Source organism: Rana temporaria, chromosome 8 (genome assembly GCF_905171775.1).
Source record: "Rana temporaria chromosome 8, aRanTem1.1, whole genome shotgun sequence".
In the NCBI taxonomy this organism is placed as follows: domain Eukaryota; kingdom Metazoa; phylum Chordata; class Amphibia; order Anura; family Ranidae; genus Rana; species Rana temporaria.
The window spans coordinates 177,243,247-177,257,277 of NC_053496.1; the positions used below are offsets into that span (position 1 = coordinate 177,243,247).

The window sequence follows — 14,031 nt, forward strand, 5'->3', positions numbered from 1 at the left end:
ACCGCAAAATATCTGCCATTTGAGATACGTTGACGATACCAGATGACCACCTGGAGACTTGACACTATGCTCTCTTTTTATACGGAGAAAGATTTACCATGTTCGTTACAACCTCATCTTAGTATGGTTGTCCCTTGACAGGATTTATTCCTCTACACAAATGCTTCTACTCAACCACATTGGTCCACCGTACACATTATATCAATAAACGTTAGTGCATGTTTGCTTACTCAAGAACCAGGATATAGAACTACAAAAACCTCACATTTATAGCTATCGCTATGCTAGCTTCTTTCATATAGAACTATGAAACATTTTAATATATTCATTAAATGTACTTCAGGATTAGAATAAGCGTCAAAAACGATAAATGCTCGGAGATGCCTGGTTTTGAGGTATTGAATATAGGCTGCAGTACTTACATTCTCCACAAGATGGAGATCTCACTTATAAGCGTGGAGCGCAAAGAAGGAAGTGATGTAATGTACAGACAGGAAGTGAAGTAGGGTTACGACAGGAAGTTCCAGGTGAAAGGTGATTTAGTAGGAAATTATGAGGCGACGCTACTGGATCTTGAGGTAGATCAGGTAATATTATGATATTTTAGTTGCCATGAATATAGAGCCCTTTATCCAACTGTCCATCCAGAGCTTCTGGTTTATAGACTGGATACATCCTAAATATAGAGCCATTTTAGGGTGACCACATTTCCAAACTGCCATTCAGGGACACCCCGCCCCCCCTCACCTTCCCCCCAAAAAGTTGAGGGGGAACGGGGGGGAAATGTAGTCTCGGGGGTTGATGGGTAATTTGTCAGCTGAATGTACCACTTGCCATCAGATGCAAAGCCGCTTGCCACCCATAGCCTGCCGCCAGATGCAGTTCTGCTGTCACTCCCTCTGCATGAGCCACGTGCATTACAGGAAAGAAGTGGAGTCGCTATCTGGAGAGTGAAGATCACACCAGTCTCTGCTGCTTGCCGCTAGGTGACGGAGAAGGAGGAGGTGCCGAGGTGGGTGGGGACAGCAGTGCTGCACTAGGCGAAGGCCTCGCTCCCGGCCTCACTATCTGAGAGTAAATTGTCACTGGTTGCAAGACACCAGGCAGCGCTGGCCCTAGCAACCAATTCCGGAAATGTAGTTAGTAGGGGGTGACTGTGTCCTCTATTTCATTCCGGGACACTGTATTGTCCCGGAATGAAGGTGCCCGGGACCAGGGACAGACATGTCAATTGCGGGACAGTCCCGGGCAATCCGGGACACGTGGGCACCCTAAGCCATTTACCCAACTGTCCATCCAGAGTGAGGGATCTATTTCCCAATCGTGACACTAACAGAATAAATTCTCGTTAAGGTTCAGTGTGTGGACCGAATCTTAAGCTCATCCCAGTACCTCTGGTTTATAGACCGGATACATCCTAAATATCGAGCCGTTTATCCAACTGTACATCAAGAGCCTCTGGTTTATAGACCAGATACATTTTAAATATAGAACCATTTATCCAACTGTCCATCCAGAGTGAGGGATCTATTTCCCAATCGTGACACTGACAGAATAAATTCTCGTTAAGTTTCAGTGTGTGGACCGAACCTTAAGCCCATCCCAGTACAGGCCAGGTACACAGAGCTGACCGAAGAGGTGAGGAGGATTCTGGGAAGTCTGTAATGACTATTATTGCTTTTTCTATCTACACAGGATTTTCTGTCTTTTCAGATGTGATGTTCTGTTGTATCAGCATTTGCTAAGATGGAAAAGGACAGAAATAAGATAATAGGTATCACCTTGGAGATCCTCTACCTGCTGACCGGAGAGGTGAGAATGATTTTGTATTGTTTTTTTTAGCAGGCATTGTTTGGCAGAATTTTGGTTACTTCTCATTTCTCTTATTCCGTAGCAATTTGTTGTGGTCAAGAAGTCTGGTGAGGACCACATTTTGGGAGCTCAGAGCAAAGGCCAGGTCACCATCACAGGCCCTCCACTTTCCTTTATGTCTTCTGAGAGAAGCAGTGATAAAAAGATCCTGGAACTGACCAACAAGATCATTGAGCTGCTGACAGGAGAGGTGAGCGGGGCCGGGAATTCTGGGACATTATCCAGTAACAGACAAGGGATGTGTCTGGATGGTGACTGTATCATTGTGGATCCAGTAATGGGAACCCACCAGACAGATGTCCCCGTCCTCTGTATTCCTGGGATTCCCCATGGGAAGATCATAACTATGTACACCATGATCAGGTAGGTGGGACTGAGCATGTAGCCCTAAGAATGCATTCTAAGGTAAGAGGTGACATTCTTCTATGTAATCTCTTGTTCTCTTTTTTTTACATATCTATATTGCCATCTTCGGGATTCAGGGGGAAGAACTGAAAGACATCAAAGCTGAAACTGAAGAGGAGGAAAATATTCTTGTTGGTAGAGATCAGTATTCTATGGAGAAGTGTAGTCCTTTGTATTCCCAGAATTTCACACAGGAAGTTCCCAGCATCTCACACCCAATTCAGGTAAAGGGGACTGTGAGATAGAACTCAAATATTATATTCTAAATTATGAGATAACATTCTCATATACATTATATTCTTTTATTATTGACAGCTTATTCAATTATATCATTTCTGTGGTTCAGAATGAAGAACTGAAAGACATCAAAGTTGAGATTAAAGAGGAAGAAGAAGAGAGGTTGGTGAGTGGAGATCAGCAGTCTATGGAGGAGGGGGAGATGATTATGGAAAGTAAGCAGGAGGAATCTCCTCTACATATAGACACAAGTAAGTCATAAACAGTAAAGTTAGAAAAAGTTCATATTATCATTTTTATTTGATGAGCATAAAATATTTTAATAATTACAACGTGGAGATAATAAAAACAATATGAAAGGTCCACCTTAATTTCTCATATAACATCATGTTCCCAACAAATGAGGAGGAGATACTGTACACCATATGAAAGGTCCATCTCCATTCCCCAATATAACGTCATGTTCCCAACAAATGAGGTGGAGATACTGTACACCATATGAAAGGTCCATCTCCATTCCTCAATATAACGTCATGTTCCCAACAAATGAGGAGGAGATGCTGAGATTGCAGGCATTCCTGGCTTAAATCAGGTTTGGTCTCCACCCAGAGACTGGCCACATTAATCACCTTGCAGGTGGACAGACAGACATGGAGAAGGCCATATGAAAGGTACATCTCCATTCCTCAATATAGCGTCATGTTCCCAACAAATGAGGAGGAGATACTGTACATCATATGAAAGATCCATCTCTGTTCCTCAGTACTTTATCAAGTTTCTTAGGAATGAGATGGAGAAAGGCTCAACACTGTTCTTGCAGTAACAATTGATCGCGATCTGGGCTTGCGACCCACCTTACCAAAGCATCAGAGTGTATTGAGCCGGCACCAACAGTAGAGGAAGCAGGAGCTGCATAAGCTGATGCTTCCTCTGTAGCCGACTCCTGTCCCGGGAGAACTGATACCAAATGCCCCTTTTTTAGGACCTTTCTAGCATCCTGGAGAGCGATGACAGCAGAAGCTGGAAGAGGAAAAGAAGGTCACTGTATTAAACATCACATACAAATACTTTCACTTTTGCAATAGGCATATTAGAACCTATAAAGGTAGGTAAGGACATGTTTATGTAGCACTAACCCCCAAAGTAGCTGCTGAGTATTTTGTGTGGCACGTTACCTCTATCTTCTGGCTGTCCAGGGTGGTAAAGAGAGTTTGAAGAATTCCATTGTCCACACGATACACCTCTTTTTCTAGGATTTATTAGTAGAACTTAGTAGAAAAGAAGTTGGAGGAGTGGAAGGGTAGGTAAATGGGTTTAGGTGTATAATCACAAATAGGAAACACTCCTGCTTCCAGCCAACAGTTCTCGACGCCACTCTAGCCAGAGTGCGTATTGCTAACTCGGATAGGTCCCTCTCACTGGCCTAGCAGCCAGAATGGCACACGGAATAACGTACAGTCGCTGCCACAGACCTTCCTTCATAAGGAGACACTTTCGGTCCAGAATCCCCTGACACAGGATTCAGCACACGGATCTCTCCAAATTAACTTTTGTAGAACTTAGATCTGACAGGCGACCACCATCGAGCCTCTCAGTGTATGGTGCATCCTTCGATGAAGTTTCCAGGCCTTCTCCCAAGATACCAACCTCTTGCATGGTCCTCTCCAGGATAGGTCCTCCCCTGGCTTCCTTCATCAAGTGGCTTCCTCCCGCAGGACAGACAGCACAGGATCACCTTTGAAACGCAGACCCAGTCTGACTACTGGGCCTGCCAAGCGAAGCCGCAACCCCAGACCAACGTGGTCCCGGATTCAGGAACACGCACCCCAGGCCAGTTGGGCCACGAGGAGCGTGGGACGACAGACCGACCTCTGCCAATGGCGTCTGTTCCTTAAGTACCCCTCCCCAGCATGCACAGTGAGGCAACCACTCCCACTGATTCGCTGCTGAGGTGGACACCCAATACAGACTCTGCTACTGCCACCCTTGGCCTGGGATGGTAATAACACCCCTAGGCGAACAATGGTGGCTACTCCCAGCACAGCCATGGCTGGAACTAGGGTTGTCCAGATACCGATACTAGTATCGGTATCGGGACCGATACCGAGTATTTGCGGGAGTACTCGTACTCGCACAAATGCTCCCGATACCTAAATAGAATACTTTTTTTGTATTTATCAACATGTTCTATGAAAATTCTTTGAGTTTTTTACTACTGCGTGACAAGCAAATAAAACATTTTTATTCATTTTTACTCATTTTTATTCTTTTATAATGTCTTGAGTTAGAGTTCTTCATAATTCTAAAGAAAATATCCTTAGTCTGTATTGTGGTTTGAAAACTGTCACATGACATTTAAAAAAAGTATCGGTATTCGGTATCGGCGACTACATGAAAAAAAGTATCGGTACTTGTACTCGGTCCTAAAAAAGTGGTATCGGGACAACCCTAGCTGGAACAGAGGCTAAATTGCCCATAAGTACACTTGTCTGAGCCAAATAACTTCTTAGGCCCCCTCTAAATTTACAGCAGCGCCTGTTCAACAAGAGCAGGGCGCTACATTTACATTTAAGGTTTGGGTGAAACCTATAGTTGAGATGCGTTTTTACCACAACTCCTCAACCACTGGAGTAGTGTCAAAAAGTCACAATGGCGGCTCTGCCCTATGCTCCCGGGGGCCCATATGGCCTCCCTTTTCACATTCTGTTTTACACTTGGGCAGGGAGTGGCATATTTGTAAACCGATCCTCTTCTTTTTCCTCCTGCACCTGCTGAAAGCCAGCTTCTCCTCCTCCCACCAGCATTCAGCAGCTGCAGGAAGAAAATGTTCATTAACCACTGGGCACTTAAAGCCCCTTCCTAACCAGACCAATTTTCAGCTTTCGTGCTCTCACAATTTGAATGACAATTACTCAGTCATGCAACATTGTACCCACATGAAATGTGTGTCCTTTTTTTTCCCCACAGATAGAGCTTTCTTTTGGTGGTATTTAATCACCGCTGGGTTTTTTATTTTTTTGCGCTATAAAAGAAAAAAGACTGAAAATTCTGTAAAAAAATGCATTTTTCTTCGTGTCGGTTATAACATTTTGCAAATTAGTAATTTTTCTTCATAAATTTTGGCCAAAATGTATACTGCTACATATCTTTGGTGGAAATAACCCAAATCGGTGTATATTATTTGGTCTTTGTGAAAGTTATAGAGTCTACAAGCTATGGTGCCAATCTCTGAAAATTGATCACACCTGAAGTACTGACGGCCTATCTCATTTCTTGAGAGACCCTAACAAGCCAGAACTACACAAATACCCCCAAAATCACCCCTTTTTGGAAAGTAGACATTCCAAGGTATTTACACAAAGTTGTCCATTCATACAATATTTCTAACACAAAGCATGTACATACCAAAAATTAGACCCCAAAATAGATTCTCTTACTCCTCCTGAGTACGGTGATACCACATGTGGGAGACTTTTCCACAGCCTGGCCACATACAGAACTTTAGAACACAGAAAACAAATTCTCCTGCGCACGAGTGGATTGTCCAACAATCAATGATCCATGGAAGAAGTACCAACAACGGTAACACCGGCCTTGCTGCCCTTCATGGATGGGGAATGTCCTGGTGGCAAACAAAAAGAAGAAAAGAAAAAGGCGCACCAGCGTTGGAGTGTGGTTTGAGGGTTATCCACCACAGCAAGGGTGGCCAACCAGTGGCCCGGGGGCCACATGTGGCCCGCGGAGCCCTCTAATGTGGCCCGCGACCTCCTGCTCTGAAATGGCAGGTTGGCAAGCCTAGATCGCAGGTTGCCGATCTGCCATACCACAGCATTAGTGTTGTGAATGAAGCTGGTGGTAGAGGAAGAAAGCAGCTGCGAAGCAGAGCCCCACAAGCTGATGCTTCCTGTACAGTACCGGCTTTTGCCACAGGCGGAGTCTATGGCAAAGTTCAGCTAACTGGCAAGATAGACACAGGTGCACTACGCTGAACCTGCGGTGTGCGTAAACCGCAGCACATCGTGTAAAAAGGGCTTAAGACTGCTTTCACACTGATCAGCCCGACCCAATCCGACCCTCAATTCACCTCTATAGAGCAGCAGATGTAAACAGACTTTTGTCCGCTTACGCCCACCTACCTCCAATCCGAACCGCAAAAAAAAACTGAAGGGAATTTGTCCCCTTCCATCTGGGCGGATCGAATCGGAGGGCCTATAGAATAGCCGTAAATTGTCATCCGCCTGCTCCACCCATTGTGGCCCAAGTTGCTTAAGTGGCCCTCGCTCTTCAAAAGGTTGGGCACCCCCTGCTGTAGAGTGTTATACCAACATACTGTATATTATTATTATACAGGATTTATATGGAGAAATGAGTTTGCGCAGCGCTTTACAATATAAAGGGAGACAATGCAGCAACAATTCAATTCAATACGAGAGGGTTAGGAGGGCCCTGCTCCTGTGAGCTCACAATCTAAGAGGGAGGGGCTGGTAAAACAAAAGGAAGTGACTGGGAGGGGACAGCAAATTTCCTACTGTAAAGAGGTACTTGAGGTGAAAAGTTGACAATTACAAAATAAAACTAAAATTAAATAAAATAAAAAGGTACAATAAAGGAACGACATGTGAGCTACTAAATCAGACCGAGTATTCAGTAATGAATCTCCTACATACAGCTTTACAATATCATTATTATGGTTTACTTACGTTTTTTAAGGTCGTAGAATCTTCGGGATGAGATAGCCATGTGCCTCAATTTCTTTTAAATGTATTTATAGAGAAATATTTATACAATAAGTAACCTCTTTTCTGAATTCTTCGAACATTTAAGCATTGGTTTCCAACAGGTGGACATTGTGTCTCGAATAACGTATCTTCAGAATATAAGGAAGAGGAAAATGCCACCACACAACGTTCTCTAGGAGAAGACCCCACCATACAACGTTCTCCAGGAAAAGACCCCACCACACAACGTTCTCCAGGAGAAGACCCCAATACACAACGTTCTCCAGGAGAAGACCCCAATACACAACGTTCTCCAGGAGAAGACCCCACCACACAACGTTCTCCAGGAGAAGACTCCAATACACAAATATTTCATAAACCTTATCTTTCAGAAAGACCAATGGATCCCTCTAATCCTGAGGAATCTTCTGGTGATCCACATACTATTATTACTGAAACAAATCTGAGATCTCACAGTACAGATCCATCAACAGATCCATCTAATCCTGAGGGATCTTCTTTAAGCCATGAAGGATCTCATACAGGTTCCTTGTCATCTACAGTCGCTGGGAATGCCTTCAAAGAAACCAGAAAGCCTTCTAAACATCAGAAAAGTCGCAAGCGTAAGCGTTCTTTCTCATGTCCAGAGTGCGGGAAACGTTTCAATCAGAACGCACACCTTGTTAATCACCAGAGAATTCACACAGGCGAGCGTCCTTTTATATGTCTAGAGTGCGGTAAATGTTTTAGAGACAGAGGGAACTTTTTTAAACACCAGAGAATTCACTCGGGCGAGCGTCCTTTTTCATGTTCAGAGTGTGGGAAATCATTCATTCAGAAGGGGGAGCTTGATATACATCTGAGAATTCACACAGGCGAGCGCCCTTTCTTATGTTCAGAGTGCGGTAAATGTTTTAGAGACCGAGGGAACCTTCTTAAACACCAGAGAATTCACTCGGGCGAGCGTCCTTTTTCATGTTCAGAGTGCGGGAAATCATTCATTCAGAAGGGGGAGCTTGATAGACATCTGAGAATTCACACAGGCGAGCGTCCTTTCTTATGTTCAGAGTGCGGTAAATGTTTTAGAGACCTAGGGAATCTTCTTAGACACCAGAGAATTCACTCGGGCGAGCGTCCCTTTTCATGTTCAGAGTGCGGGAAATCATTCATTCAGAAGGGAGAGGTTGATGTACATCTGAGAATTCACACACGTGAGCGTCCCTTTTCATGTTCAGAGTGCGGGAAATGTTTTTTCGTGAAAAGAGACCTTGTTAATCACCAGAGAATTCACACAGGTGAGTGTCCTTATTCATGTTCGGAGTGCGGGAAACGTTTCATTCAGAAAGTACAACTTGTTAAGCACCAGAGAACGCACAAGGGTGAGTGTGGGAAATCTTTCCGTCATAAAGTATTCCTTCAACACCAGAGGGCTCACACAGTTGAGCGTCCTTTTTCATGTTCAGAGTGCGGGAAATGTTTCTCTCGGAAAGAACACTTTTATCAACACCAAAAAATTCACACGGGTGAGCGTCCTTTCTCATGTTCAGAGTGCTGGAAATGTTTCAAGGACAAAGGGAGCCTCCGTCGACATCTGAAAGTTCACACAGAGCGTCCTTATTCATGTTTAGAATGTGGGAAATTGTTCCATCAGACAGAAAATCTTCTTATACACCAGAGAAGTCACATAGCTGAGCATCCTTATTCATGCTCAGAGTGCGGGAGATGTTTCATTCTGAAAAGAGATCTTGTTAATCACCAGAGAGTTCACACAGGTGAGCGGCCTTATTCATGTTCAGAGTGCGGGAAATCTTTCACTCAAAAAAGTACCCTTGATCGACACCAGAAAGTTCACATGGACTAACACTTGTTGATAGGTGTGGACATACGAACAAATAAAGAATGTGGCAAATAACCTCCAGAGAACATCATGTGTGTCCTTCCTTCTATTCAGGATGTGTAAAATGTTTGGGTTAAACATACTTCTTATTGGTTGCTATTGGCTGATTTTCACATAATATTCTGCTCTACCTGTAGATCCCTTTTTACAAATGAGCATCATTATTGGTGATTAGAATAAGAACAACTCATAGAGAACCATCCATTGGTGTTTTATTAGTGAGACGGGGGTGGGGTACAGAAGGTCTAGCTCAGGGGTGCCCAACCGCTGATGTGGCCCGCCACCTCCTGCTCTGATATGGCGGGTCAGCAAACCCAGTTCCCGCCCTGCCACACCCGAGCATCAGTATGAAGAACGGAGCGGGCGCTAGAAGAAGAAGACCCGATGCTTCCTGTATAATGCCAAATGTACTCCGCCTGTAACAGGAGCCGGCGCTATACAGGAAGCATTGGCTCTTCAGCCGCATGCTTCCTCCAGTGCCAGCTAATGTCACACTGATGCTCATTAATAGTGAGCCGGAAACCCGCAATCTGGGATGGCAGCCACCAGGGATACCCACCAACGGTGCTAGAAGTACCCACCAGCAGTACCATCCACCAGGGATACCCGCCAGTAGTACCTTCCACCAGGAATGGAGCTTGGTTGGCGGCAGACTGTGGAGATGAAGCAGGAGCCAGATGTAAGCTCGCTGGACTGAAGGAGCTGAAGCAGGCTGGAAGAAGGGTGCACGGTAAGACAAGCCGGGTCGGTAACAGACAGGCAGATCAGACATAAACGTCAGGCAGAAGAGCAGTCGGGTCACAAGCCAATGTCAGCAATGGTGAGGCAGATCAGGCAAAAACAGGAGGCAGAATCCAGGAACAAAGCCAAGGTCAAGTCAGGTAGCAGGCAAATGTAGTCAGGAGCAAGCTGGGCCTGCACATACAGTACATATGCGCCTGGAAACCTCAATCTGTGCTATGGGCAAGCCTTCCCTGACACCTACGTAGTAATGATCACTCTCAGTCTGAAAGTGCTCAGGTTTTGTCCCACATGCTGGAAAATCTCTGCACAGGGTGAGGTTGAGAGTGAATACCCCACTGTCACTTATCTGTATGCAGTTCCTGAGATGTCGGGGGTGGGCTCTTGCACAGTTCCCATTTGAGCAGCCCTTGATAGTGAAATAGGGACTGGGGTGGAGGAAAGGCACAAGTGCCATAGTGTAGCCGCTGTGAGCAAGAAATTGAGAGCACTGGTATCTGACAGAAAGAGGTACAGCTGGGTGATGCATTGTGGTTGTGCCAAGTTCAGGTGATGGCAGACACCAGAACGTACATGGAATCGGAGTCAAAAACAGGAAGAGGTCAGCAACAATCAGGCAGTGAGGTACAGAGTCACTAGGCAGAAGTGTGGTCAGTAGTCCAGGCCGGGGTCGGTAGCAAAGGCAGATAGAAAACATGGGCAGGTAAGGATAATCTGAGAGCAAGGACAGAGAGGAAGCCGGGTCCGTAACAGCATTATGGATGCGTGTCAAGACTGGATCACGGGACGAGGCAGAAGACCATACAGCACAGGACCAGTGCAGGAATCAGGTTTAAATAAACCACTTGTCAGCAGTGAGCGTGCACGCACATGTGCATACATATGTGTGAGCGCGTGCACGCGTGCTCATACGTGTTGGCAAATGTGCTATATGTCTTCTATGCTTATGCGCACGTTCATTAGCCCATCAGAGTTTATTGGCCTGGCACCTGGTAATCAGCAGGAAGAATGGCTGTTAGGATACTGAGTGTAGGTATCCAGCAACAGCAGGGGTGACCAGATCTGTGTGCTGCTCAGGATAAGACAGGAGATTCCAGGAACAACCAGGGAGACGGTACAGGTACAAGAGGAGCAGATATGGGTCAGACTGGACAGCCGGCTATGGATCAGTGGTATCAGACTAGACAGCGGGCGATGGATCAGTGGTATCAGACTGGACAGCAGGCGATGGATCAGTGGTATCAGACTGGACAGCAGGCGATGGATCAGTGGTATCAGACTGGACAGCAGGCGATGGATCAGTGGTATCAGACTGGACAGCAGACGATGGATAAGTGGTATCAGACTGGACAGCAGGCGATGGATCAGTGGTATCAGACTGGACAGCAGGCGATGGATCAGTGGTATCAGACTGAACAACAGGCGATGGATCAGTGGTATCAGACTGGACAGCAGGCGATGGATCAGTGGTAAAACGCAACTATTTTTAGCGTTGTTTTTGCGGCGCTTTTTGACCACTAGCAAGGCAAAGCGCCTCAGTGTGAAAGGGGTTTAAGGGCTTGTCATAGGTAATGAAACTGTAGAGGGAGCCCTCAATGGGCTTAATGCTGGGATGGTGTAGCTAGTGGGAGCAGGGTAAGATACTGGTATACAATTGGGCATAAGGAGTACTTAGTAGCAGCTGTGGTTCCCAAGGGTAATAGTGCATTGCTGGATATCCTCCAGTTTGGAAGGTAAGAAAGCTGGATGTATTTCTTGTCTGCTGCACTCAGTTTCCATGGCTGACCACTGTGTTTCTGGTCCTCAACCTTGCTGGTTTGTGATTCCATAGAAGAGCCTGGACATCACATCTAGAAACATCTGTCTACCACAAAATATCTGCCATTTGAGATACATTGACGATACCAGATGACCACCTGGAGACTTGACACTATGCTCTCTTTTTATATGGAGAAAGATTTACCATATTCGTTACAACCTCATCTTAGTATGGGTTGTCCCTTGACGGGTTTTATTCCCTCTACACAAATGCTTCTACTCAACCACATTGGTCCACCGTACACATTATATCAATGAACATTAGTGCATTTTGTCATATTTGCTCACTCAAGAACCAGGATATAGAACTACAAAAAGCCTACATTTATATCTGGAAAGTGTTCTATCGCTATGCTAGCTTTGTTCATATAGAACTATGAAACATTTTAATATATTCATTAAATGTACTTCAGGATTAGAATAAGCGACAAAAACGATAAATGTACGGTGATGCCTGGTTTTGAGGTACAGAATATAGGCTGCAGTACTTAAATTCTCCACAAGATGGTGATCTCACTTATAAGCGTGGAGCGCAAAGAAGGAAGTGATGTAATGTACAGACAGGAAGTGATGTAGGGTTACGACAGGAAGTGATGTAGGGTTACGACAGGAAGTTCCAGATGAAAGGTGATTTAGTAGGAAGCTATGAGGAGACACTAGTCGATCTTGAGGTAGATCAGGTAATATTATGATATTCTAGTTGATAGCCATATCACATCATATTTTTTCCACAGGATGGGAAACTCACTTATCGTCAGTGGAACGCAGAGACAGGAAGTGATGTAACATGAAGACAGGAAGTGATTTAGTGTATAAATAAGAATTTCCAGGTCAGAGGTGAGTTGCAGGAAAATAGAACGAGAGAGATTTCTGCACCCGCCATCAGAAGAGGTAATAAGATAATATTTTATATTTACACCCAGTAACCCCCCGTCATGTCCGTCCTCTTCTATTTATCGAATTGTCCATCCAGAGCCTCTGGTTTATAGACCGGATACATCCTAAATATAGAGCCATTTATCCAACTGTCCATCCAGAGCCCTCTGGTTTATAGTCCAGATACATCCTAAATATAGAGCCATTTATCCAACTGTCCATCCAGAGCCTCTGGTTTATAGACCAGATACATCCTATATATAGAACCATTTATCCAACTGTCCATCCAGAGTGAGGGATCTATTTCCCAATTGTGACACTGACAGAATACATTCTCGTTAAGTTTCAGTGTGTGGACCGAACCTTACGCTCATCCCAGTACAGGCCAGGTACACAGAGCTGACCGGAGAGGTGAGGTGGATTCTGGGAGGTCACATGACTAGGGCTGGGGGAAAAAATCGAATTTAAAATCTGAATCGAGTTGCAAATTCAGATTTTCACCGAATCGTTGTTTTCTATTTTTTTTCCATAGGACCAGTGCTCCGTGGACTAGGCCGAAGCCACGGCCTTGTGGCCTTTTCTCAAGACTGCGGCGAGCTGGATTTTTTAGGCGAACCGCAGCTTCGGTCTAGTCCGATGCCTTTTCCCAGGATCGCGGCGGACTAGGCCGAAGCCGCGACCTCGCCTAAAAACTCCTGCCGGCGCGGTGTACATCAGGAAAAAAAAAACTTGATTCGATTTGAGAATCGAGTTTTGTTTTTAAAAAAAAAATCGCAGATTTTCTTTTTTGCCAAAATCGCCCAGCCCTACACATGACATCACTCTTATCCTAGTTTTAAAACAGCTGACTGAACAGGTGAGGAGGATTTTGGGAAGTCTGTAATGACTATTATTGCTTTCTCTCTCTACACAGGATTTTCTGTCTTTTCAGATGTGAGATTTCTGTTGTATCAGCATTTGCTAAGATGGAGAAGGACAGAAATAAGATAATAGGTATCACCCTGGAGATCCTCTACCTGCTGACCGGAGAGGTGAGGAGGATTTTGGGAGGTCACATGACATCACCCTTAATCATTGTGCTGTTTTTTTTAGCAGGCTTTGTTTTGCTGAATTTTGGCTACTTCTCATTTCTCTTATTCCGTAGGAATTTGTTGTGGTCAAGAAGTCTGGTGAGGACCACATTTTGGGAGCTCAGAGCAATGCTCAGATCACAACCACATGGCCTCCACTTTCCTTTCTGTCTTCTGAGAGAAGCAGTGATAAAAAGATCCTGGAACTGACCAACAAGATCATTGGTCTGCTGACAGAAGAGGTGAGCGGTGCCGGGAATTCTGGGACATTATCCAGTAACAGACAAGGGATGTGTCTGGATGGTGACTGTATCATTGTGTGTGTCAGGTTCCTATAAGGTGTCAGGATGTCACTGTCTATTTCTCCATGGAGGAGTGGGAGTATTTAGAAGGACAC

General features: G+C 44.9%; 1 protein-coding gene across 7 annotated transcripts in view; it reads left to right on the forward strand.

The window, feature by feature from the left end:
• LOC120909986 (zinc finger protein 260-like) overlaps positions 1-9,152 on the forward strand; it is a 30,922-nt gene extending 21,770 nt beyond the window's left edge. For 5 of the 7 annotated variants that reach the window (XM_040321796.1, XM_040321792.1, XM_040321793.1 and 2 more), the window contains one exon: positions 8,142-9,152. In XM_040321796.1, the coding sequence (XP_040177730.1) occupies positions 8,142-9,093 (952 nt within the window). In that variant the 3' untranslated portion in view covers positions 9,094-9,152. Of the gene's footprint in view, positions 1-1,576; positions 1,639-1,713; positions 1,813-1,894; positions 2,063-2,354; positions 2,502-2,623; positions 2,766-7,354 lie in introns of all 7 variants that reach the window. The other 2 variants (XM_040321799.1, XM_040321797.1) reach the window with 2 other exon arrangements.
• Positions 9,153-14,031: the final 4,879 nt, after the last annotated feature.